General features: G+C 51.7%; 2 protein-coding genes across 2 annotated transcripts in view; both read left to right on the top strand.

The window, feature by feature from the left end:
• The window catches only part of CHD8 (chromodomain helicase DNA binding protein 8), a gene marked incomplete at its 5' end in the record, with an annotated part of 43,729 nt that extends 27,950 nt beyond the window's left edge, over positions 1-15,779 (top strand). Inside the window, 14 exon segments of the mRNA XM_084304239.1 lie at positions 612-715; positions 798-912; positions 3,137-3,212; positions 3,322-3,376; positions 4,882-5,080; positions 6,236-6,444; positions 8,021-8,485; positions 9,882-10,045; positions 11,469-11,632; positions 11,634-11,670; positions 11,822-11,967; positions 12,481-12,628; positions 13,957-14,000; positions 15,240-15,779. Coding sequence (XP_084160365.1) covers positions 612-715; positions 798-912; positions 3,137-3,212; positions 3,322-3,376; positions 4,882-5,080; positions 6,236-6,444; positions 8,021-8,485; positions 9,882-10,045; positions 11,469-11,632; positions 11,634-11,670; positions 11,822-11,967; positions 12,481-12,628; positions 13,957-14,000; positions 15,240-15,630 — 2,317 coding nt within the window.
• A 1,026-nt stretch (positions 15,780-16,805) lies between these two features.
• The window catches only part of SUPT16H (SPT16 homolog, facilitates chromatin remodeling subunit), a 32,240-nt gene continuing 22,657 nt past the window's right edge, over positions 16,806-26,388 (top strand). Inside the window, exons 1-6 of the mRNA XM_084304223.1 lie at positions 16,806-16,930; positions 18,654-18,746; positions 19,863-20,033; positions 23,572-23,724; positions 23,808-23,954; positions 24,035-24,186. Coding sequence (XP_084160349.1) covers positions 16,865-16,930; positions 18,654-18,746; positions 19,863-20,033; positions 23,572-23,724; positions 23,808-23,954; positions 24,035-24,186 — 782 coding nt within the window. The 5' untranslated portion in view covers positions 16,806-16,864. The remainder of the gene's footprint in view (positions 16,931-18,653; positions 18,747-19,862; positions 20,034-23,571; positions 23,725-23,807; positions 23,955-24,034; positions 24,187-26,388) is intronic.

Genomic DNA, 26,388 nt, shown 5'->3' with positions numbered 1-26,388 from the left:
CAGCCCCATTTTGGGGTGTTCTAGACCCATTTTTGGGTTCTTTGAGGTTCTCCAACCCCATTTTTGGGTTCTTTGGGGTTCTCCAAGCCCATTTTGAAGTTCTCCAGCCCCATTTTTGGGTTCTCCAGCCCCAATTTTGGGTTCTCCAACCCCATTTTTGGGTTCTCCAACCCCATTTTGGGGTTCTTTGAGGTTCTCCAGCCCCTCTTTGAGGTTCTCCAACCCCATTTTTGGGTTCTCCAGCCCCATTTTGGGGTGTTCTGGACCCATTTTGGGTTCTTTGAGGTTCTCCAGCCCCATTTTTGGGTTCTCCAAACCCATTTTGGGGTTCTTTGGGGTTCTCCAGCCCCATTTTGAGGTTCTCCAACCCCATTTTTGGGTTCTCCAGCCCCATTTTTGGGTTCTCCAGCCCCATTTTTGGGTTCTTTGAGGTTCTCCAACCCCATTTTTCCCTTCTCCAACCCCACTTCGAGGTCCTTCGAGCTCCTCCAACCCCACTCCGCGACCCCTTTTGGCCCCCCGGCCCCATTTCGCCCCCTCCCCATCCCAAATCCGGCCTCCTCCGCCACCCCGCCCACCCCAAAAACCCCCCAAATTTTTCGGCCCCGCAGCGAGATCGACATCTGGTTCCCCTTGGTGGAGCAGCTGGAGGTGCCGACCGCCTGGTGGGACGCCGAGGCCGACAAATCCCTCCTCATCGGCGTCTTCAAGCACGGTAGGCCATCCCCTGGATTATTTTTGGGGTTAAATCCAGCGGTTTTGGGTCAAGGAGGGTCTTTTTAACCTATTTTTTGAAGGTTATGAGAAATACAACACCATGCGCGCCGACCCCGCGCTCTGCTTCCTGGAGAAGGCCGGCCGCCCCGACGACAAGGCCATCGCCGCCGAGCAGCGCCTGGACATCGGGGAAGGGTGAGCCCCAAATCCCTCAAATCTGACCCCAAAACGCAGGCCGTGTCCCCAAAACCCCAATGATTTCACCCAAAATCCAATGGTGGTCCTAAAAAACCAACGGTGTCCTCAAAAACCCAACGATGTCTCCAAAAACCCAACGATGTCTTCAAAAACTCAACGATGTCTTCAAGACCCCAACAAAAAACCCCAACTTTGACCCCAAAATCCCAACTTTGACCCCAAAACGCAGGCGGTGTCCCCAAAACCCCAACGATTTCACCCAAAATCCGATGGTGGTCCTAAAAAACCAACGGTGTCCTCAAAAACCCAACGATGTCTCCAAAAACCCAACAATGTCTTCAAGACCCCAACTTTGACCCCAAAAGCCCAACTTTGACCCCAAAACGCAGGCGGTGTCCCCAAAACCCCAATGATTTCACCCAAAATCCAATGGTGGTCCTAAAAAGCCAACGGTGTCTTCAAAAACCCAACGATGTCTCCAAAAATCCAACGATGTCTCCAAAAACCCAAGACCCCAACTTTGATCCCAAAGCCAACTCTGACCCCAAAAGCCCAACTTTGACCCCAAAACGCAGGCGGTGTCCCCAAAACCCCAACGATTTCACCCAAAATCCAATGGTGGTCCTAAAAAGCCAACGGTGTCTTCAAAAACCCGATGATGTCTCCAAAAACCCAACAATGTCTTCAAGACCCCAACTTTGACCCCAAAACCCCAACTTTGACCCCAAAACTCCAACTTTGACCCCAAAACGCAGGCGGTGTCCCCAAAACCCCAACGATTTCACCCAAAATCCAATGGTGGTCCTAAAAAGCCAACGGTGTCCTCAAAAACCCAACGATGTCTCCAAAAACCCAACGATGTCTCCAAAAACCCAAGACCCCAAATTTGACCCCAAAGCCAACTTTGACCCCAAAACCCCAACTTTGACCCCAAAAGCCCAACTTTGACCCCAAAACGCAGGCGGTGTCCCCAAAACCCCAATGATTTCACCCAAAATCCAATGGTGGTCCTAAAAAGCCAACGGTGTCCTCAAAAACCCAACGATGTCTCCAAAAACCCAACGATGTCTCCAAAAACCCAAGACCCCAACTTTGACCCCAAAACCCCAACTTTGACCCCAAAATCCCAAATTTGACCCCAAAACGCAGGCGGTGTCCCCAAAACCCCAATGATTTCACCCAAAATCCAATGGTGGTCCTAAAAACCCAACGATGTCCCCAAAAACCCAACGATGTCTTCAAGACCTCAGTGATGTCCCCAAGACCCCAACGATGTCCCAAAAACCTCAACTTTGACCCCAAAACGCAGGCGGTGTCCCCAAATCCCCCAAGGATGTCCCCAAGGGTGTCCCAAAGACCCCAAAGATGTCCCCAAGAGTCTCCCCAAGACCCCAACGATGTCCCCAAGCCCCCGAGGACGTCCCCAAGACCCCAACGATGACCCCAAAGCCCCCAAGGATGTCCCCAAGAGTGTCCCAAATCCCCCAACGATGTCCCCAAGCCCCCAGAGACGTCCCCAAATACCCCAACGATGTCCCCAAGAGTCTCCCCAAGACCCCAACGATGTCCCCAAGCCCCCGAGGGTGTCCCCAAATCCCCCAATGATGTCCCCAAATACCCCAAGGATGTCCCCAAGAGTGTCCCCAAGCCCCTAATGATGTCCCCAAGCCCCCGAGGGTGTCCCCAAGACCCCAAAGATGTCCCCAAGAGTGTCCCAAAGACCCCAGGAGTGTCCCCAAGCCCCCGAGGACATCCCCAAGCCCCCAGTGACGTCCCCAAAGTCCCAAATGATGTCCCCAAGAGTCTCCCCAAGACCCCAACGATGTCCCCAAGCCCCCGAGGGTGTCCCCAAGACCCCAAAGATGTCCCCAAATCCCCCAACGATGTCCCCAAGAGTCTCCCAAAGACCCCAAAGACATCTCAAAGACCCCAACGATGTCCCCAAGAGTCTCCCCAAGCCCCTAATGATGTCCCCAAGCCCCCGAGGGTGTCCCCAAGACCCCAAAGATGTCCCCAAGGGGGGGCGCCGCTGATGACCGTGCCATGCTAATACCGACGGGCGCCGGCCCGGCTGAGTTCAACCTCTTCTCCAACTGGTCTGAGGCACCCCGGGGGGGGTCCTGGTGGCATTTTTGGGGGGGCTTTAGGGTTTTTGGGGGGGCTCCCGGGACATTTTGGGGGCGGGGGGCTCACGGTTGTCCCCTGTTGTCCCCAACCCCAGCGTGGATTTCGACAAGGACTGCGAGGACCCCGAGTACAAGCCCCTGGCGGGGGCGGCCAAGGAGGTGGACGAGGAGGTGAGGTTTTGGGGTGGGGGGCTGGAGACCCCAAAATTTGTCTTTTTGGGGTCTCGGGGGGGCCGCCAGGAGGTCGTCCCCAAATGTCCCCGCCCCGTTGTCCCCGTAGGGCGACCCCCTGATGCTGCTGGACGAGGAGATCGCGGTGGTGGACGGGGATGAAGGTGAGCGTGGGGGGTCCCGACCCCATTTTGAGGGTCCCCAAACCCCATTTGGGGGGTCCCTGACCCCATGGAGGTGTCCCCAACCCCATGGGGGTGTCCCCGACCCCATGGGGGTGTCCCCACCCCAACGGAGACGCCCCCAACCCCTTTATCTCCATGACGAAACCAACCATGATGGCCATGGAGATGCCCCCAACCCAACGGGGTCTTGTAGGACCCCATGGAGATGCCCCCAACCCAACAGAGATGCCCCCAACCCAACAGAGATGCCCCCAACCCAACGGAGACGCCCCCAACCCCTTTATGACCATGACAAACCCAACCACGATGGCCATGGAGATGCCCCCAACCCAACAGGGTCTTGTAGGACCCCATGGAGATGCCCCCAACCCAACGAAGATGCCCCAAACCCAACGGAGATGCCCCAAACCCAACAGAGATGCCCCCAAACCCTTTATCTCCATGACGAACCCAACCACGATGGCCATGGAGATGCCCCCAACCCAACGGAGATGCCCCCAACCCAACAGAGATGCCCCCAACCCAACGGAGATGCCCCCAACCCCTTTATCTCCATCACAAACCCAACCACGATGGCCATGGAGATGCCCCCAACCCAACGGGGTCTTGTAGGACCCCATGGAGATGCCCCCAACCCAACGAAGATGCCCCAAACCCAACGGAGATGCCCCAAACCCAACGGAGATGCCCCCAAACCCTTTATCTCCATCACAAACCCAACCACGATGACCATGGAGATGCCCCCAACCCAACGGAGATGCCCCCAACCCCTTTATGACCGTGACAAACCCAACCACGATGGCCATGGAGATGCCCCCAACCCAACGGAGATGCCCCAAACCCAACGGAGATGCCCCCAACCCAATTATGACCATGACGAACCCAACCACGATGGCCATGGAGATGCCCCCAACCCAACGGAGATGCCCCCAACCCCTTTATCTCCATCACAAACCCAACCACGATGACCATGGAGATGCCCCCAACCCAACGGAGATGCCCCCAACCCAACAGAGATGCCCCCAACCCAACGGAGATGCCCCCAACCCAACGGAGATGCCCCAAACCCAACGGAGATGCCCCCAACCCAATTATGACCATAACAAACCCAACCACAATGCCCACGAAGATGTCCACCACCCCAACGGGGTCTTGTAGGACCCCAAGGAGATGCCCCCAACCCAACGGAGATGCCCCAAACCCAACGGAGATGCCCCCAACCCCTTTATCTCCATGACAAACCCAACCACGATGACCATGGAGATGCCCCCAACCCAACAGAGATGCCCCCAACCCAAGGGAGATGCCCCCAACCCAACAGAGATGTCCCCAACCCAATGGAGATGCCCCAAACCCAACGGAGATGCCCCCAACCCAACGGAGATGCCCCCAACCCCTTTATCTCCATGACGAACCCAACCACGATGGCCATGGAGATGTCAACGGGGTCTTGTAGACCCTCACGGAGATGTCTCCTCCAACAGGTCCACCGGGACAACCCCCGGCCTGGCCGGCGGGCTCGGTGCTGACGGCCCGGCTGCGGCGCTTGGTGGCCGCGTGCCAACGCTCGTGCCAACGCCAGCGCCTACGGGCCGAGGCGGCCGCCCGGGGCGAGCGGCGCCGGCGACGCTGCGAGGCCGCCTGCAAGCTCAAGGAGATGGCCCGGAGGCAGAAGCAGCAACGGTACACGGGGGGGGGGTGGGGGTCCCGGGGGGTCTTGGGGGGGTGGGCGGGAGGTTTTGGGGGGTCTACGAGGTCGGATTTGGGGTTTTGGGGGTGGCGCGAGCCCAAGTGTTGGGTTTTGGGGGGTCTTGGAGGTTGTATTTAGGGTTTTGGGGGTGGTGGGAGCCCAAATGTTGGGTTTTGGGGGGTCTTGGAGGTCGGATTTGGGGTTTTGGGGGGTGGCACGAGCCCAAGTGTTGGGTTTTGGGGGGTCTTGGAGGTTGTATTTAGGGTTTTGGGGGTGGTGGGAGCCCAAATGTTGGGTTTTGGGGGGTCTTGGAGGTCGGATTTGGGGTTTTGGGGGTGGTGGGATCCCAAATGTTGGGTTTTTGGGGTGGTGGGATCAATAAGTTGGGTTTTGGGAGTCATATTTGGGATTCTGGGGGTGGTAGGACCCCAAATGTTGGGTTCCTGGAGGGTGTATTTGGGGTTCTGGGGGTGGTGGGACCATAAATGTTGGGTTTTTGGGGTGTTGGGACCCATAAGTTGGGTTTTGGGGCTTCTTGGAGGTCGTATTTGGGATTCTGGGGGTGGTGGGACCGTAAATGTTGGGTTTTTGGGGTGGTGGGACCCATAAGTTGGGTTTTGGGAGTCATATTTGGGGTTCTGGGGGTGGTGGGACCCCAGATGTTGTTTTTTTTGGGTTGTTGGGACCCATAATTTGGGTTCTGGGGGTTCTTGGAGGTCGTATTTGGGGTTCTGGGGGTGGTGGGACCATAAATGTCGGGTTTTTGGGGTGGTGGGACCCATAAGTTGGGTTTTGGGAGTCATATTTGGGGTTCTGGGGGTGGTGGGACCCCAAATGTTGGGTTTTTGGGGTTGTTGGGATCAATAAGTTGGGTTTTGGGGGTTCTTGGAGGTCATATTTGAGGTTCTGGGGGTGGTGGGACCCCATATATTGTTTTTTTGGGGTTCCCTACACATCTCCATGGGGTTTTGAGGGTGGTGGGCCACCACATTAAACATTTTTGGGGCGTTGGGAGCCCCTTTGTGGTTTTTTTTGGTGGTTCCGACCCCATACCCGTGACTTTTTTCCCCCCCCAAACGCCTGAATTTTGGGGGCTGTGGCGACCCCCTTCCCCGCTTGACCCCCGCGCCCGTTTCGGGGTCCCGCAGGTGGACGCGGCGGGAGCAGGCCGACTTCTACCGGGTGGTGTCCACTTTTGGGGTGGAATTCGACCCCGAGACCCGGCGCTTCCGTTGGGGCCGCTTCCGCGCCCTGGCCCGGCTGGAGCGCAAGACGGACGAGAGCTTGGCCAAGTTCTTCCACGGCTTCGTGGCCATGTGCCGGCAGGTTTGCCGCCTGCCGCCGGCCCCCGGGGACGGTGAGGAGATGGGGACAGGGCCACCTGGGGGGGGTGGAGGGGGTGGCGGGGCGGTGGGGACGTCCCTATGGGCGTGGGGAGCGTCTCCGACCCCGTTAAGGTTGGGTTTTTGAAGAGGTCGTTGGGTTGGGGTCATCTTCATGGCCATGGAGGACGTCTCCAACCCCATTAAGGTTGGGTTTTTGAAGAGGTCGTTGGGTTGGGGTCATCTTTGTGACCATGGGGGTCATCGTCATGGCCATGGAGGACGTCTCCAACTCATTAGGATTGGGTTTTTGAAGAGGTCGTTGGGTTGGGGTCATCAGTCGTTGGGTTGGGGTCATCTTCATGGGCTTGGAGGACGTCTTGAGAAGGTAACATTGGGGTTTCCGATGAGTTTGTTGGGTTGGGGTCATCTTCATGGCCATGGAGGACGTCTCCAACCCATTAGGATTGGGTTTTCGAAGAGGTCGTTGGGTTGGGGTCATCTTCATGGTCTTGGGGTCATCTTCATGGCCATGGAAGACGTCTCCAACTCATTAAGGTTGGGTTTCCAAAGAGGTCGTTGGGTTGGGGTCGTCTTCATGACCATGGGGGTCATCTTCATGGCCATGGAGGACGTCTCCAACCCCATTAAGGTTGGGTTTTTGAAGAGGTCGTTGGGTTGGGGTCATCTTTGTGACCATGGGGGTCATCGTCATGGCCATGGAGGACGTCTCCAACTCATTAAGGTTGGGTTTTTGAAGAGGTCGTTGGGTTGGGGTCATCAGTCGTTGGGTTGGGGTCATCTTCATGGGCTTGGAGGACGTCTTGAGAAGGTAACATTGGGGTTTCCGATGAGTTTGTTGGGTTGGGGTCATCTTCATGGCCATGGAAGACGTCTCCAACCCATTAGGATTGGGTTTTCGAAGAGGTCGTTGGGTTGGGGTCATCTTCATGGTCTTGGGGTCATCTTCATGGCCATGGAGGACGTCTCCAACCCATTAAGGTTGGGTTTTTGAAGAGGTTGTTGGGTTGGGGTCATCTTCATGGCCATGGAGGCCATGGGTTCAAGAGCTTGAGGCCAACCCCATGAAGATGGAGGCCATGGGGATGAGTTGAGGCCAACCCCAAGAGGATGGAGGCCATGGGTTCAAGAGCTTGAGGCCACCTCCAAGAGGTTGAGGCCAACCCCAAGAGGTAGAGGCCATGGGTTCAAGAGGTTGAGGCCAACCCCAAGAGCTTGAGGCCACCCCCAAGAGGTAGAGGCCATGGGTTCAAGAGGTTGAGGCCAACCCCAAGAGGTTGAGGCCACCTCCAAGAGGACGGAGGCCACGGGTTCAAGAGGTTGAGGCCACCTCCACGAGGTCAAGGCCACCCCCAAGAGGTCAAGGCCACCTCCATGAGGACGGAGGCCATGGGTTCAAGAGGTTGAGGCCACCTCCAAGAGGTTGTGGCCATGGGTTCAAGACGTTGAGGCCAACCCCATGAAGATGGAGGCCAAGAGGAAGAGTTGAGGCCACCCCCACGAGGTCGAGGCCACCCCCACGAGGACGGAGGCCGCCTCCACCCCCCCTCCTCCATCTTTTCTCCCTCTTTCTCTCTCCCCCCCCCCCAGAACCCCCGGACCCCTCGGTCCCCGTCACCCCGGTGTCGGCCGAGCGGGCCTCCCGCAGCCTCCGCCGCCTGGCCCTCCTCCGCCGCCTCCGCGAGCAGGTCCTGCGCCACCCCCTGCTCCCCGCCCGCCTGTCCCTGTGTCCCCAACCCGGCCCCGACCTCCCGGCCTGGTGGCAACGGGGCCACCACGACGGCGAGCTCCTCCGGGGGGCCGCTCGCCACGGCCTCGCCCGCCCGGAGGCCGCCATCATCGGAGACCCCGATTTCTCCTTCCTGGCCTCCCGCTGCCGTTTCCTACGAGCCCAAGGGGCGGGGGGCACCCAAGGGACCCCCCCAGGCCCGGCGGGGACCCCCCAAGCGCTGGAGGCCGCCGAGGAGGACGAGGATTCGGAGCTGGAGCTCGGCAAGGCCTCGGCCTCCGCCTCCGAGACGTCCTCCGGGGAGGAGGACAGCGACGAGGAGAGGGGTGAGGATGGGGTTGTTTTTATAGGGGGGGGGGACGTTTCGGGGCACCCCAAAGCTTTTCGGGGGTCAACGCGGTCGCTGGGACCCCAAATTTCCGGGAGGGCGTCGAAATTTCGCGAGGAACGTCAAATTTTGGTAGAACGTCAAATTTGGTAGAGGCCGCCTCTTGGAGGACGTTTGTTTTTTGTAGGGTCTCCAGATTTTATTTTGGGGACCCCCCCGAATCTTTTAGGACCCCCAGTTTTCTTGTAGGACCCCCCAAATTCTTGTAGAACCCCAAGTTTCTCATAAATTTCTTGAAAAATGTCAAATTTGTAGAGATTGAATTTGGTAGAGGCCGGCTCTTCGTGGAGGACGTTTGTTTTTGTAGGGTCTTCCAACCTTTCTAGGACCTCCTGTTTTTGTAGGACCTCCCTGTTTTATTTTGGGGACCCCCCTGACTCTTTTAGGACCCCCAAATTTCATGTAGGGCCTCCCAAATTCTCGTAGAACGTCAAATTTTGGTAGAACGTCAAATTTGGTAGAGGCCGCCTCTTCTTGGAGGACGTTTGTTTTTTTGTAGGGTCTCCTATTTTTGTAGGACCTCCCCGTTTTATTTTGGGGATCCCCTGTGAGTCTTTTAGGACACCCAGTTTTCCTCTAGAACCCAAATTTCTCGTAATTTTCTTGAAAAACGTCAAATTTGTAGAGGTTGAATTTGGTAGAGGCCGCCTCTCCTTGGAGGACGTTTGTTTTTGTAGGGTCTCCTATTTTTGTAGGGGTCCCCGTTTTATTTTGGGGACCCCCATGACTCTTTTAGTACCCCCAATTTTCTTGTAGGACCCCCAAATTTCTTGTAGGGCCTCCCAATTTCTCGTAGAACGTCAATTTTTGGTAGAACGTCAAATTTGGTAGAGGCCGCCTCTTGGAGGACGTTTGTTTTTGTAGGGTCTCCCGACCTTTCTAGGACCTCCTATTTTAGTAGGGGTCCCCGTTTTGTTTTGGGGACCCCCATGACTCTTTTAGGACCCCCAATTTTCTTGTAGGACCCCAAATTTCTCGTAAATTCCTTGAAAAACGTCAAATTTGTAGAGATTGAATTCGGTAGAGGCCGCCTCTTCGTGGAGGACGTTTGTTTTTGTAGGGTCTCCCGACCTTTTTAGGACCTTTTATTTTTGTAGGACCCCCCCAATTTATTTTGGGGACCCCCCCAAATTTTATAAAACCCCCAAATTTCCTCTAAACCCCCCCAAAATCCCTCCAGGCCCCCCCCAAATTTCCGGAGGCTGCCTCCTTTTTCCGGCCTCCGCCCCTTGTAGAACCTCCAAATTTTCGTAAAACCCCCCCAAATTTTTTTTCGGGACCCCCCCAATTTTTTGGGGGGACCCCCCCTCACCCCCAAATCCCCCCCCCAACAGGTCCGGACCCCCCCTGCGGGGGGGAGGAGGAGGAGGAGGAGGAAGAGGAGGAGGAGGAGGAGGATGAAGACGAGGAGGAGGAGGAGGAGGACGAGGCCCCCCCGCCCCCCCCCGGCGCCGCCGCCCCCCCGGGACCCCCCCGGCACCTCCACGAGTGGCCCAAGGTAACCCCGACCCCCCCCCCACAAAAAATTGGGAAAAAAAAATTTTGGGGTGAAATCCGCACATTTTGGTCAATTTCCGCTGCCCCCACTTCATTTTTTTTCGCAGGGTTTCCCCAATTTTTGTTTTATTTATTTTTTTTTTCCCCCAACTTTTAGCTTTCTCCCCATTTTTTTTGTTCCCCCCCCAGGTTTTAAAATTCTCCCCCAATTTTTACAATTCCCCCCAATTTTTAAAATCTCCCCAATATTTAAAAATTTCATAAACTTTTAATCTTTAAATTAAATTTTTTAAATTAAAATTTTTAATTTTTTAAAGTTATTTTTTAGATTCAGTTTTTAAAATTTAAGCTTTTTACATTTCACTTTAATTTTTAAATGTTTTTTAATTTTTCAATTTAATTTTTCCATTTAATTTTTCAATTTAATTTTTCAATTGAAATTTTTAAATTTAAATCTTTCAATTTTGAATTAATTTTTTTCAATTTTAGTTTTTATTTTTTCAATATAATTTTTCATTTTAAGTTTTTCAGTTCAAATTTTTTCAATTTAATTTTTTATTTTTTTTATTTTTAATTTTAAAATTTCAATTTATTTTTTTTATTTTTTATTTTAAATTTAAATTTTTCAATTTAAAGTTTTGAATTATTTTCAATTTAATTTTTTAAAAGTTTCAATTGAATTTTTTATTTTTTTTAATTTTTAAAATTTCAATTTAAGTTTTTAAAGTTTAAGTTTTAAATTTTTAAAATTTCAATTTCAGCTTTTAGATTTTATTTTTTTACTTTCAAATTAAAATTTTTCAATTCAAATTTTTCATTTTTTTCAATTTATTTTTTTTAATTTTAAATTTATTGTTTTCATTTTTAATTTTGCAATTTTTAACATTTCAATTTATTTTCCTAAATTTTAATTCTTTAAATTTTATTTTTTTTAATTTTTTTTGTTTTTTACATTTTAAATTTTTTTAATTTTAATTTTAATTTTTTAAATTTTACTTGTTTAATTGTTTTTTAAATTTTTATTTTTTTAATTTTAATTATTTAAATTTTATTTTTTGTTTTTTAAATTTTTATTTTTTTAATTTTAATTTTTAAAATCTTAAATTTAGAATTTTCACTTAAATTTTCAATCTTTTTCCAATTTAACTTTTTTCAATTTTTTTCAATTTAAATTTTTTCAATGTAACTTTTTTCAATTTAACTTTTTTCAATTTAATTTTTTTCACTTAAAATTTTTAAATTTAAAATTTAAATTTTTTAACCAAATTTCTTCTTTTTAACCCCCAATTTTTTTTTTTCAATTTAAATTTTTTCAATTTAACGTTTTTCAATTTAACTTTTTTCACTTAAAATTTTTTCAATTTAAATTTTTTAACCAAAATTCCTATTTTTAACCCCAAATTTTTTTTTCTTCCCCCCCCCAGGACCGAGCGCTGGTGCGGCGCCTGGAGCTGGTGTGCCAGGCGGTGCTGACGGGCGAGTGGCCCCCCGAGGACCCCCCCAGATCGCCGGGGGGCAGCGAGGGCGGCGGGGGGGGGGCCCCCAAATCCCCCCCCCCCCACCCCCCCCCCTTACACCCGCCTGCGCCCCCCCCCGGAGAAAGAATTCACCGTGCAGATCAAGGACGTGAGTACCCCCCCCCCCCCCCTTCATTTTGGGGCCGTTTCCTTCGTTTTCCTCGCTCCGAAAACTCCCGAATTTTCGGGGGGGGCTCGCGAGAGCCCCCCCTTGAATATTTCGGGCCCCCCCCCCCCCCTAAAATGTGCCCCCCCCCCAGGAGGAGGGGCTGAAGTTGACCTTCCAAAAACACCGCCTGGTCCCCAACGGGGCCCTGCGCGAGCCCCCCCCCCGGACCCCCCCCCCGCCGCGACCCCCCCGGGGCCCCCCCCCGGCCCCAAAAAGAGCAGCAAGAAGCTGGTGGAGGTGAGTTCGGGGGTGCCCCCCCCCCCAAAAAAAAAAAATTGGGGACCCCCCCTTTCATTTTTGGGACCCCCTCCCCTTTTATTTTGCCCCCCCCCTTTAATTTTTGGGACCCCCCCTTTAATTTTGGGACCCCCCCCATTAATTTTAGGACCCCCCCATTAATTTTGGGACCCCCCCTTTAATTTTAGGACCCCCCCTTTAATTTTTAGGACCCCCCCTTTAATTTTGGGACCCCCCCCCTTTAATTTTGGGACCCCCCCTTTAATTTTAAGCCCCCCCCATTAATTTTTAGCCCCCCCCTTTTAATTTTGGGACCCCCCCCCTTTAATTTTGGGACCCCCCCTTTAATTTTAAGCCCCCCCCATTAATTTTAGGACCCCCCCTTTAATTTTTAGCCCCCCCCCTTTAATTTTGGGACCCCCCCCCTTTAATTTTGGGACCCCCCCCCTTTAATTTTTACCCCCCCCATTAATTTTTGGGACCCCCCCCCCTAATTTTTTTGCCCCCCCCCAGCTGGAGCTGCGCTGCCTGGAGGGCCTGGGGGGGCCGAACCCGGGGGGGGGCGACCCCCGAAAACCTGGGGGGGGGGGGCCCGGAGCTGCCCCCCCCCCCGCCGCCCCCCCCGCCCCCCGAATTCGCCGCTGAGCCCCGATTCCTGCCGGTGAGTGCCCCCCCCCCCCACCCCAAACCCCCCCCCCCCAAAAAATTTTGGGACCCCCCCAAAATTTTTGTGACCCCCCCAAATTTTTTGTGACCCCCCCCAAATTTTTTGGGGACCCCCCCAAAATTTTTGTGACCCCCCCAATTTTTTTAAGGCCCCCCCAAAATTTTTTTGACCCCCCCAAATTTTTTAGGAGCCCCCTTAAATTTTTTGGGGACCCCCCCACAAATTTTTAGGACCCCCCCATAATTTTTGGGACCCCCCAAATTTTTTGGGACCCCCCCCAAAATTTTTGTGACCCCCCCCAAAATTTTGGGGGACCCCCCCATAATTTTTATGACTCCCCCAAAAAATAATTTGGGCCCCCCCAATTTTTTGTGACCCCCCCAAAAATTTTTTTGACCCCCCCCAATTTTTTGAGCCCCCCCAAAATTTTTAAGACCCCCCCAAATTTTTTGTGACCCCCCCCAAATTTTCTGGGGACCCCCCCCCAAATTTCTGGGACCCCCCCAATTTCTTTTGACCCCCCCAAATTTTTTGTGACCCCCCCAAATTTTTTGGGCCCCCCCTAAAATATTTGGGGACCCCCCCCCATAATTTTGGGACCCCCCCAAAATTTTTGGGACCCCCCCAAAATTTTTTGGGCCCCCCCCTAATTTTTTTGAGCCCCCCCCAAAATTATTTGGGACCCCCCCCAAATTTTTTTGGACCCCTCCCAAATTTTTTTGGGACCCCCCCCATAATATTTGTGACCCCCCCAAAAAATAATTTGGGCCCCCCCAATTTTTTGTGACCCCCCCCCAAAATTTTTTTGACCCCCCCCAATTTTTTTGAGCCCCCCCAAAATTTTTAAGACCCCCCCAAATTTTTGTGACCCCCCCCAAATTTTTTGGGGACCCCCCCCAAATTTCTGGGACCCCCCCAATTTCTTTTGACCCCCCCAAATTTTTTGTGACCCCCCCCAAATTTTTTGGGCCCCCCCTAAAATATTTGGGGACCCCCCCCCATAATTTTGGGACCCCCCCAAAATTTTTGGGACCCCCCCCAAATTTTTTTGGGACCCCCCCCAAAAATATTTGGGGACCCCCCCATAATTTTTGGGGACCCCCCCATAATTTTGTGACCCCCACAAAATTTTTGGGACCCCCCCAAATTTTTTTATGACCCCCCCAAAAAAATTTGGGGCCCCCCCCCATAATTTTAGGAACCCCCCCAAATTTTTTGGGACCCCCCCAAATTTTTGGGGACCCCCCCCCAAAATTTTGGGGGGACCCCCCCCAAAAAATTTTTGGGGCCCCCCCCCCCAATTTTTTTTGCCCCCCCCCCAGTTCGTGGACGAGCGCCGGAGCAGCACAAGTGGAACCGCAAGAAGGTGAGGGGGGGGGGGCAAAAATTTTGGGGGGGGGGGCCCCAAAAATTTGTGGGGGGGTCCCAAAAATTTGTGGGGGGGTCCCAAAAAAATTGGGGGGGCCCCAAAAAAATTGGGGGGGTCCCCAAAAGGTCAGGGGGGTCCCAAAATAAAAGGGGGGGGCCCCAAAAAGGGCTTGGGGGGGCAGGTTCGGAGCCCCCCCCCAAGACTTTGGGGCCCCCCCCCGTGAATTTTGGGGCCCCCCCTTTAATTTTAGGACCCCCCCAATTAATTTTAGCCCCCCCCCCATTAATTTTAGGACCCTTTTTGCCCCCCCCCAATTCATTTTTCCCCCCTTTTAACCCCCCCCAATTAATTTTGGCCCCCCCCCAATTAATTTTAGGACCCCCCCCCAATTAATTTCAGCCCCCCCCAATTAATTTTAGGCCCCCCCCAATTAATTTTAGGACCCCCCCCAATTAATTTTAGCCCCCCCCCAATTAATTTTAGGCCCCCCCTTTCATTTTCTGACCCTTTTTGCCCCCCCCAATTTATTTTACCCCCCTTTTACCCCCCCAATTAATTTTAGGACCCCCCCCAATTAATTTCAGCCCCCCCCAATTAATTTTAGCCCCCCCCTTTAATTTTAGGACCCCCCAATTAATTTTAAGCCCCCTTTTGCCCCCCCCAATTTATTTTACCCCCCCTTTTACCCCCCCCCCAATTAATTTCAGCCCCCCCCAATTAATTTCAGCCCCCCCCAATTAATTTTAGGCCCCCCCCCAATTAATTTTAGCCCCCCCCCCAATTAATTTTAGCCCCCCCCAATTAATTTTAGCCCCCCCCCCATTAATTTTAGGACCCTTTTTGCCCCCCCCAATTCATTTTTCCCCCCTTTTAACCCCCCCCAATTAATTTTGGGCCCCCCCCCCAATTAATTTTAGGACCCCCCCCAATTAATTTCAGCCCCCCCCAATTAATTTAGGACCCCCCCCAATTAATTTCAGCCCCCCCCAATTAATTTCAGCCCCCCCCCAATTAATTTTAGCCCCCCCCCTTTCATTTTCTGACCCTTTTTGCCCCCCCCCTTGAATTTTAGGCCCCTTTTACCCCCCCCCAATTAATTTTCCCCCCCTTTTACCCCCCCCAATTAATTTTCGGCCCCTTTCCCCCCCCCCCAATTAATTTTAGCCCCCCCCCCCAATTAATTTCCCCCCCCCAATTAATTAATTTTCTCTCCCCCCCCCCCCCCCTTTTCCACAGACCTTCCTGCCGGCCCCCCCGCTGCGCCGCCTGGGCCCGGACCCCCCCCCCCCAAAAAAAAACGGGGGGGGGAGGGGGGGGCGCCCCCCCCCCCCCGCCGCCCCCCCCTCCCCCCCCCCCCTTGGACCTCTCCCAAATGGTGGCGTTGATGGGGGGGGGCCCCCAAAAACCCCAAAAAATCGCGGGGGGGGGGGCCCCCCAATCTTTCGGGGACCCCCCCAAAAAATGGCGGGGGGGGCCCAAAAAATCGCGGGGGGGCCCCCAAAAATCGCGGGGGGGCCCCCCAAAATCGGGGGGGGGGCCCAAAAGCGGGGGGGGCCCCCCCAGGTTTGGGCCCCCCCCCGCTGAGGCCTTCGGGCTCCTGCGGGACCTGCCCCCCCCCCCCGATTGATTCCCCCCCCCCCCTCGATGAAAATAATGAGTTTTGGGCCCCCCCCCCGGACCCTAAAAATGAGCGATTTTGGGGTTTTTGGCCGCTTTTTATTTTGTTTTTTTTTTTTTTGGTGGGGGGGGGGGCGCGGTATTTATATAAATATGTAAAATTTTGCCCTGCGGGGGGGGGTTGGTGGATGGGGGGGGGGGAGGCTCTGAGGTGATTTAAAGCGCGGGGGGGGGGGATAAAAAAAATAAATAAATAAAAATTAAAAAAATAAGGGGGGGGGGGCGGCGGGTTTTGGGGGGATTTCGGGGTTTTTGGGGGGTGCGGGGGGGGGGGGAACGGGAGCGCCGTACGCGGAGGCTGGTGGTTTTTTAATAAAATGAGGTGAAACGCGGCGAGTTGCGGTGTTTTTGTGGATTTTGGGGGGTTTCGCGTGATTTTGGGTGGTTTTGTGACGATTTTGGGCGTTTTGAGGCGATTTTGGGTCATTTCGTGGCGGGGGGGGGGGGGGCGGGTTTTATTTTTTTCCCTCAGGGAAAATGGCGGCGGCGGCGCTGCCCGGAGCCGCCGCGAGCGCACTGCGCATGCGCGCCCTGCCCTCACTTTGCGCACTGCGCATGCGCGCGGGGCGAGCTCTGCCCTTACTTCCCCACCGCGCATGCGCGCCCGCTGCCAGACGGCGGGAATCGCCTCAGTGACATTACTACGCATGCGCCCCGCGCTCTCTGCGCATGCGCACTTCGTTTTGTGTGTATTTCTGACCAATTTACCTCAAAATTTTTAATATTTAGGGAGAAACGTCACCGGCGGGGAGGGTAGAAAGGGTTTGGGCGCGGATTGAGGGGTTTAAAGCGGGTTTAGGAGGGGGATTCTGCGTTTTAAAGGGGTTGAGTAGGGTTTGGGTGCGTATGTGCGTATTTATGAGGGATTTACCAGAGAAAAATATTTTTTAGGGTTAAATATTAGGAATTAGGGGGGGATGTAAAAGGGGAGGGGCTTAGGGGGGAGTTTTGGGTAGGTTTAAAGGGGATTTAGGAACGCGGGGATAGTGCGCATGCGCCGTTGCCATGGAGCGCAAACCCGGAAGCGGAAGCGGCGGCGCGCGCGCGCCGGCCAGGCGGCGGAAGCGCTTCCGGGGGCGCCGTGAGGAGGAGGAGGAGGAGGAGGAGGAGGAGGAAGGCGGCGTGAGGAAGAGGAGGAGGAGGAGGAGGAGGAGGAAGGCGGAGGCCGCGCCGGGGCCGCCCCCATGGCGCTCAGCCTCGACCGCGAGGCCTACTACCGCCGGGTCCGCCGCCTCTATGGCAACTGGCAGGTGGGGGAGGGGGCGGGGGGGGGGGGGGGGGTTCTGGAAGGTTCGGGGGAGGCGTGGGGGGGGGATGGGGGGGGTTAGAGGGGGGTTATGAGGGGAATTGGGGGGTTATTTGGGGGATTGTGAGGGAAAAGTGGGGTTTTGGAGGGGATTTGGGGGGTTATGAGGGGAAATTGGGGTTTTATTGGGGGTTTGGAGGAGTTTTGGGGGGGTTTGGGGCTTTATTTGGGGGGTTATGAGGGAAAATTACGACTTTGTGGGGGATTTTGGGGGTTTATGAGCGGATTTGGAGATTTATTTGGGGTTTTGCGGGGGTTATTGGGGGATTTGGGGCAATTATGAGGGGAATTTGGGGTTTTATTGGGGATTTAGGGGGGTATTGGGGATTTAGGGGGGTTATGGGGTGATTTGGGGCTTTATTTGGGGTTCTAGGGGGGTTATTGGGGGATTTGGGGCTTTATTTGGGGGACTTGGGGCTTCATTTGGGGGTTTATGAGGGAAAATTGCGCCTTTATGGGGGATTTTGGGGGCTTATGAGGGAATTTGGGGTTTTATTTGGGCTTTTGAGGGGATTTGGGGCAATCGTGAGGGGAATAGTGGTCTTTATGGGGGATTTGGGGGGGTTATGAGGAGATTTGGGGCGTTATTTGGGGAATTGTGAGGGAAAAGTGGGGTTTTGGGGGGGATTTGGGGAGTTATGAGGGGATTTGGGGCTATTTTGGGGCTTTTGGGGGGGATTTGGGGGGAATATGATGGGAATTTGGGGTTTCAGTGGGGATTTAGGGGGGTTATGGGGCGATTTGGGGCTTTATTTGCAGGTTTGGGGGGGATTTGGGGCAATTATGAGGGGAATAATGGTCTTTATGGGGAATTTAGGGGGGTTATGAGGGGATTTGGGGCGTTATTTGGGGAATTGTGAGGGAAAAATGGGGATTTGGGGCTTTATTTGGGTTTTTGGGGGGATTTGGGGGGATTATGAGGAGGATTTGGGGTTTTATTGGGGATTTGGTGGGGTTATGGAGAGATTTGGGGCTTTATTTGGGGATTTGGGCGGGTTATGGTGAGATTTGGGGCCTTATCTGGGGTATTGGGTGGATTATTGTGGGATTTGGGGCAATTATGAGAGAAAATTGGGGCTTTATAGGGGATTTGGGTGGGTTATGGGGAGATTTGGGGCTTTTTGGGGGGGTTTGGAAATTTATTGGGGGATTTACGGAGATTTTGGGGGGTTTTAGGGGTCTCTGGGGCTTTGTTGGGGGGTTGGGGGAGATTTGGGGGAGATTTGGGGATTTATTGGGAGTTTTGGGGGGTCTTTGGGGTGATTTGGGGGTGATTTGGGGATTTATTGGGAGTTTGGGGGGATTTTGGGGGTGATTTGGGGTGATTTGGGGTTTTAATTAGGGTTTTGGGGGGTCTTTGGGGAGATTTGGGGGAGATTTGGGGTTTTATTTGGGGTTTTGGGGAATCTTGAGGGATATTTGGGGGGATTTGGGGATTTATTGAGGGTTTTGGGGGGGACTTGGGGTTTTTTGGGGGGCTTGGGGGGAGATTTGGGGATTTGTTGGGCATTTTGGGGTGGTTCAGAGGCATTTTGGGGACATTTAGGGTGGTTTAGAGCCCTTCTTTGGGGCTTTTTTGTGTCTGTAGGATTTCGGGACCCTTGGGGGTGGATCTCTAGGATTTTGGGAGGAATTTTCGCCCCCAAATCTCTCCCTTTTTCCCCCAGAAAGGCGAGGAGGAATTCGGGGCCGTCGACGCCATCGTGGTGTCGGTGGGGGTGGACGAGGAGATCGTCTACGCCAAATCCACCGCCCTACAGGTGAGGAAAACCCCCCCCCCGGGGACCAATTTTTGGGGCAATTTCACCTTTTTTTTTGGCTCAAATTGACCTTTTCTGGTTCAATTTGAGCTTTTTTGGGGTCAATTTGACCTTTTTTGGCTCAATTTGACATTTTTTTGGCTCAATTTGACCCTTTTTGGGGTCAATTTGACCCTTTTTGGGGTTGATTTGACCCTTTTGGGGTCGCTTTGACCCTTTTTGGGGTCGCTTTGACCCTTTTTGGGGTTGCTTTGACTCTTTTTGGGGTCGCTTTGACCCTTTTTTTTTGGGGTCAATTAGATCTTTTTTTTGGGGTCTCTTTGACCCTTTTTTGGGGCCAATTTGACCTTTTTTTGGGTCGCTTTGACCTTTTTTTTGGGTCGCTTTGGCCTTTTTTGGGCTCGCTTTGACCCTTTTTTGGGTCAATTAGACCCTTTTTTTGCTCAATTAGACCCTTTTTTTGGTCAATTAGACCTTTTTGGTGTCAATTTGAGCCTTTTTTGGGTCGATTTGACCTTTTATTGGCTCAATTTGTCCTTTTTTCTGGGTCAATTTGTCCTTTTTTGGGTCAATTTGACCCTTTTTTGTGTCCATTAGACCTTTTTTTGGGCCACTTTGAGCTTTTCAGGGGTCACTGAGCTTTGCGGGGGTCAATTTGACCGTTTTTGGGGTCAAATTGCCCTTCTTTGGGTCCATTAGACCTTTTTTGGGCAATTTTGAGCCTTTTTTTGGGCCACTTTGAGCTTTGCGGGGGTCAATTAGACCATTTTTTGGGTCAAATTGACCGTTTTTGGGTCCATTTGACCTTTTTTGAGTCGCTTTGACTTTTTTTGGGTCAATTTGAGCTTTTTTCGGCTCACTTTGACCTTTTTTCGGCTCACTTTGACCTTTTTCGGCTCACTTTGACCCTTTTTTGGGTCCATTAGACTTTTTTTGGGTCCATTAGACCTTTTTTTGGGCCACTTTGAGCTTTGCGGGGGTCAATTAGACCGTTTTTTTGGGTCAATTTGACCGTTTTTGGGTCCGTTTGTCCGTTTTTTGCCTCAATTTCACCGTTTTTTCGCTCAATTTGCCCGTTTTTGTGTCTTTTTGACCCAAATCCCCCCCCTTTTCCAGACCTGGCTTTTCGGCTACGAGCTGACGGACACCATCATGGCCTTCTGCGAGGACAAAATCCTCTTCATGGCCAGCAAGAAGAAGGTGGAGTTCCTCAAGCAGGTGGCCACCGGCAAGGGGGGCGACAACGCCAACGGGGTCCCCGCCATCACCCTGCTGGTGCGGGAGAAGGTGAGGAGGGGGGTTTTGGGGTCGGGGGGGGGGCGTTTTGGGGTCTTGGGGGGGATGAGGGGGGCGGTGGGGTGGTCAACGTTGAGATAAGATGGGGTTTTTTGGGGTTTTGGGGGTAGAAATGGGTTTTGGGATGGTCAACGTTGAGGTAAGATGGGGTTTGGGGGTTTTTGGGGGTAGAAATGGGTTTTGGGATGGCCAACGTTGAGCTGATTTAGGGTTTTTGGGGTAGAAATGGGTTTTGGGATGACCAATTTTGAGGTAAGATGTGGTTTTGGGGTCTTGGGGGGGAAGAGGGAGATGTTGGGATGGCCAATGTTGAGGTGAGAATGTGATTTTTGGGTTTTTGGGGGTAGAAATGGGTTTTCGGATGGCCAACGTTGAGGTGATTTGGGGTTTTTGGGCTAGAAACGGGTTTTGGGATGGTCAATATTGAGGTAAGATGGGGTTTTGGGGGCAGAAATGGGTTTTGGGATGGTCAACATTGAGGTAAGATGGGGTTTTGGGGGTAGAAATGGGCATTGGGATGACCAATTTTGAGGTGATTTGGGTTTTTTGGGGGTTTTTGGGGGTAGAAATGGGTGTTGGGATGATCAATTTTGAGGTAAGACGGGGTTTTGGGGTCTTGGGGGGGAAGAGGGAGACGTTGGGATGGCCAACGTTGAGGTAAGATGGTTTTTTTTTGGGTTTTGGGGGTAGAAGTGGGTTTTGGGATGGTCAACGTTGAGGTAAGATGGGGTTTTGGGGGTTTTGGGGGTAGAAATGGGTTTTGGAATGGCCAATTTTGAGGTGATTTAGGGTTTTGGGGGTAGAAATGGGTTTTGGGATGACCAATTTTGAGGTGATTTGGGGTTCTTGGGGGTTTTTGGGGGTAGAAATGGGTTTTGGGATGGCCAATTTTGAGGTAAGACGGGGTTTTGGGGTCTTGGGGGGGAAGAGGGAGATGTTGGGATGGCCAACGTTGAGGTAAGATGGGGTTTTGGGGTTTTTGGGGGTAGAAATGGGTTTTGGGGTGGACAATGTTGAGGTAAGATGGGGTTTTGGGGGTAGAAATGGGTTTTCGGATGGCCAATTTTGACATGAGGATGTGATTTTGGGGTTTTTAGGGGTAGAAATGGGTTTTGGGATGACCAATCTTGAGGTAAGATGGGGTTTTGGGGTCTTGGGAGATAGAGGGAGATGTTGGGATGGCCAACGTTGAGGTGATTTGTTTTTTTTTGGGGTTTTGAGGGGTAGAAATGGGTTTTGGGATGGCCAACGTTGAGGTGATTTAGGGTTTTGGGAGTAGAAATGGGTTTTGGGATGGCCAACGTTGAGGTAAGATGGGGTTTTGGGGTTTTTGGGGCTGGAAATGGGTTTTGGGATGGCCAACGTTGAGGTGATTTAGAGTTTTTGGGGGTTTTGGGGGTAGAAATTGGTTTTGGGATGACCAATTTTGAGGTGAGAACATGATTTTGGGGTCTTGGGGTATAGAAATGCATTTTGGGATGACCAATTTTGAGGTGATTTAGGGATTTTGGGGGTTTTTGGGGTAGAAATGGGCGTTGGGATGGCCAACGTTGACGTTGAGATGCGTTTTTGGGGTTTTGGGGGTAGAAATGGGCATTGGGATGACCAATTTTGAGGTGAGAACGTGATTTTGGGGTCTTGGTGTATAGAAATGGGTTTTGGGATGACCAATTTTGAGGTAATTTAGGGTTTTTTGTTTTTTTGGGGGTAGAAAGGGGTGTTGGGATGGCCAACGTTGAGGTGATTTAGAGTTTTTGGGGGTTTTGGGGGTAGAAATTGGTTTTGGGATAACAAATTTAGAGGTAAGACGTGGTTTTGGTGTCTTGAGGTATAGAAATGGGTTTTGGGATGACCAATTATGAGTTGATTTAGGGTTTTTGGGGGGTTTTTGGGGTAGAAATGGGCGTTGGGATGGCCAACGTTGACCTTGGGACGTGTTTTTGGGGTCTTCTGGGTAGAAATTGGTGTTGGGATGACCAATTTTGAGGTGAGAACGTGATTTTGGTGTCTTGGCGTATAGAAATGCATTTTGGGATGACCAATTTTGAGGTGATTTCGGGATTTTGGGGGTTTTTGGGGTAGAAATGGGCGTTGGGATGGCCAACGTTGACGTTGAGATGCGTTTTTGGGGTCTTGGGGGGTAGAAATGTGCGTTGGGATGACCAATTTTGAGGTAAGACGTGATTTTGGTGTCTTGGCGTGTAGAAATGGGTTTTGGGACGACCAATTTTGAGGTAATTTAGGGTTTTTGGGGTAGAAATGGGTGTTGGGATGGCCAACGTTGAGGTAATTTAGAGTTCTTGGGGGTTTTGGGGGTAGAAATGGGTTTTGGGATGACCAATTTTGAGGTGAGAACGTGATTTGGGGGTCTTGGGGTATAGAAATGGGTTTTGGGATTTCCAATTTTGAGTTGATTTAGGGTTTTTGGGGGGTTTTTGGGGTAGAAATTGTTGTTGGGATGGCCAACGTTGACCTTGGGACGTGTTTTTGGGGTCTTCTGGGTAGAAATTGGTGTTGGGATGACCAATTTTGAGGTGAGAACGTGATTTTGGGGTCTTGGTGTATAGAAATGCATTTTGGGATGACCGATTTTGAGGTAATTTAGGGTTTTTGGGGTAGAAATGGGTGTTGGGATGGCCAACGTTGAGGTGATTTAGAGTTCTTGGGGGTTTTGGGGGTAGAAATTGGTTTTGGGATGACCAATTTTGAGGTGAGAACATGATTTTGGGGTCTTGGGGTATAGAAATGGGTTTTGGGATGACCAATTTTGAGGTAATTTAGGGTTTTTGGGGGTTTTTGGGGTAGAAAGGGGTGTTGGGATGGCCAACGTTGAGGTGATTTTGGGTTTTTGGGGGTTTTGGGGGTAGGAATTGGTTTTGGGATGACCAATTTTGAGGTGAGGATGTGATTTTGGGGTCTTGGCGTATAGAAATGCATTTTGGGATGACCAATTTTGAGGTGATTTAGGGATTTTGGGGGTTTTTGGGGTAGAAAGGGGTGTTGGGATGGCCAATGTTGAGGTGATTTTGGGTTTTTGGGGGTTTTGGGGGTAGAAATTGGTGTTGGGATGACCAATTTTGAGGTGAGAACGTGATTTGGGGGTCTTGGTGTGTAGAAATGGGTTTTGGGATTTCCAATTTTGAGTTGATTTAGGGTTTTTGGGGGGTTTTTGGGGTAGAAAGGGGTGTTGGGATGGCCAACGTTGAGGTGATTTAGAGTTTTGGGGGGTTTTGGGGGTAGAAATTGGTTTTGGGATAACAAATTTAGAGGTAAGACGTGGTTTTGGGGTCCTGGAATGTAGAAATGGGTTTTGGGATGACCAATTATGAGTTGATTTGGTTTTTTTTGGGGTTTTTTGGGGTAGAAATGGGCGTTGGGATGGCCAACATTGACGTTGAGACGCGTTTTTGGGCTCCCACCACCTCCAAACCCCTCTTTCCGTTGAACACAGAGGCAGAAGAAGCCCTTCAGGACGTATCCACGAGGCGTGGGAGGTGCTTTTAACCATTTTCGCCCTTTTTTACCCCAGAATGAGAGCAACAAGGCCAACTTCGAGAAGATGGTGGAGGCCCTGAAGGCCAGCAAGGCCGGCAAACGCATCGGCGTCTTCAGCAAGGACAAATTCCCCGGCGACTTCATGAGGAGCTGGAACGACTGCCTGGCCAAGGAGGGCTTCGAGAAGGTTCCAGGAGCTCCCCCCCACCCCGTCGCATCCCGTTGGGCTTTGGGCGACCCCGATTTCCCCGTTTTTTCCCCCAAAAACAGGTGGACATCAGCGCGGTGGTGGCCTACACCATGGCGGCCAAGGAGGACGGCGAGCTGCAGCTGATGCGCAAGGCGGCCGCCATCACCTCCGAGGTCTTCTCCAAATTCTTCAAGGAGAGGGTGATGGAGATCGTGGACGCCGACGAGGTGAGGTTTTGGGGCGAGTTTAGGGCCAAACGGGTCTCCCAGGCCAGCGTTTTTGACCGTTTTTTGTCGTTTTTTTGCAGAAAGTGAGGCACAGCAAGTTGGCCGAGTCGGTGGAGAAGGCCATCGAGGAGAAGAAGTACCTGGCGGGGGCCGACCCCTCCACGGTGGAGATGTGCTACCCGCCCATCATCCAGAGCGGGGGCAACTACAACCTCAAGTTCAGCGTGGTCAGGTGGGCCCAAAATCCCCCAATTTGGCCCCAAAATTCATTCCCGTGGAGTGTCGTTGAGATTTGACCCCAAAATTGTCAAGGTTTTGGGGTTGGTGGCGTCTAAGGGGGCTTCAAGGAAGGCAACTACAAGTTCAAGGTCAGTGTGGTCAGGTGGGCCAAAAATCCCAAAATTTGGCCCCAAAATTTGGCCCTATGACCCTAAACTCAAGGTTTGACCCCAAAATTGTCACAGATGACCCTATACTCGAGGTTTGACCCCAAAATTGTCAAGATTCCTTCATGGTGGCATCTTGGGGAGTTTTAGGGTTGGGAACTACAAGGTCAAGGTCAGCGTGGTCAGGTGGGCCCAAAATCCCCGAATTTGGCCCCAAAATTCATCCCCGCGGCGTGGCGTTGAGGTTTGACCCCAAAATTGTCAAGGTTTTGGGGTTGGTGGCATCTAAGGGGGCTTTGGGGTTGGGGTTCCTTCGTGGTGGCTTCAGGAAAAGCAAATACATCAAGTTTAGCGTGGTCAGGTGGGCCAAAATCCCAAAATTTAGCCCCAAAATTCATCCCCATGACCTTATATCCGAGGTTTGACCCCAAAATTGGCGTGGTTTTGGGGTTGGTGGCATCTAAGGGGGCTTTGGGGTTGGGGTTCCTTCATGGTGGCATCTTGGGAGGTTTTAGGGTTGGGAACTACAAGGTCAAGGTCAGCGTGGTCAGGTGGGCCCAAAATCCCAAAATTTGGCCCCAAAATTCATCCCCATGACCTTATATCCGAGGTTTGACCCCAAAATTGGCGTGGTTTTGGGGTTGGTGGCATCTAAGGGGGCTTCAGGGAACGCAACTACAAGGTCATGTTCAGCGTGGTCAGGAGGGACAAAATCCCGAAATTTGGCCCCAAAATTCATCCCCATGACCCTAAACTCAAGGTTTGACCCCAAAATTGTCACGGTTGACCCTATACTCGAGGTTTGACCCCAAAATTGTCAAGATTCCTTCATGGTGGCATCTTGGGGGGTTTTAGGGTTGGGAACTACAAGCTCAAGGTCAGCGTGGTCAGGTGGGCCAAAATCCCAAAATTTGGCCCCAAAATTTGTCCCCATGACCCTAAACTCAAGGTTTGACCCCAAAATTGTTGTGGTTTTGGGGTTGGTGGCCTTTTTGGGGTCTTCAATTTTGGGTTTTTTCACGGTGACATCTTTGGGGTCTTCAATTTTGATGTTCCTTCACGAAACCCAAGGTTTCACCCCAAAATTATCACGGTTTTGGGGTCGGTGGCTTCTTTGGGGTCTTCAATTTTGGGGTTCCTTCATGAAACCCAAGTTTTGACCCCAAAATTATCAGGGTTTTGGGGTCGGTGGCATCTTGGGGGTCTTCAATTTTGGGGCTCCTTCATGGAACTCAAGGTTTTCACCCCAAAATTATCACAGTTTTGGGGTCGGTGGTGTTTTTGGGGTCTTCAATTTTGGGGTTCCTTCACGAAATCCAAGTTTTCACCCCAAAATTATCGTGGTTTTGGGGTCAGTGGCGTTATAGGGTCTTCAATTTTTGGCTTCCTCCATGGCGCCCTCTTTGGGGTCTTCAATTTTGGCTTTTTTTCATCGGTGACATCTTTGGGGTCTTCGATTTTGGGATTCCTTCACAAAACCCAAGTTTTCACCCCAAAATTATCGTGGTTTTGGGGTCGGCGACGTTTTAGGGTCTTCAATTTTTGACTTCCTCCATGGCGCCCTCTTTGGGGTCTTCAATTTTGGCTTTTTTTTCATGGCGACATCTTCGGGGTCTTCAATTTTGGGGTTCCTTCACGAAACTCAAGGTTTCACCCCAAAATTATCACGGTTTTGGGGTCGGTGGCTTCTTTGGGGTCTTCAATTTTGGGGTTCCTTCACGAAACCCAAGTTTTGACCCCAAAATTGTCAGGGTTTTGGGGTCGGTGGCATCTTGGGGGTCTTCAATTTTGGGGTTCCTTCATGAAACCCAAGTTTTCACCCCAAAATTATCGTGGTTTTGGGGTCGGTGGCATTTTTGGGGCCTTCAATTTTTGGGTTCCTTCATGATGACATCTTTGGGGTCTTCAATTTTGGGGTTCCTTCATGGAACTCAAGATTTCACCCCAAAATTGTCGTGTTTTTTTTCATGGCGACATCTTCGGGGTCTTCGATTTTGGGATTCCTTCACGAAACCCAAGTTTTCACCCCAAAATTATCGTGGTTTTGG

The sequence above is a fragment of the Netta rufina genome (genome assembly GCF_964035555.1).
Source record: "Netta rufina genome assembly, chromosome: 37".
NCBI classification, from domain to species: Eukaryota; Metazoa; Chordata; class Aves; order Anseriformes; family Anatidae; genus Netta; species Netta rufina.
Note: the sequence above shows the minus strand (reverse complement) of the source record. Positions and strands in the feature narration are given on the sequence as shown.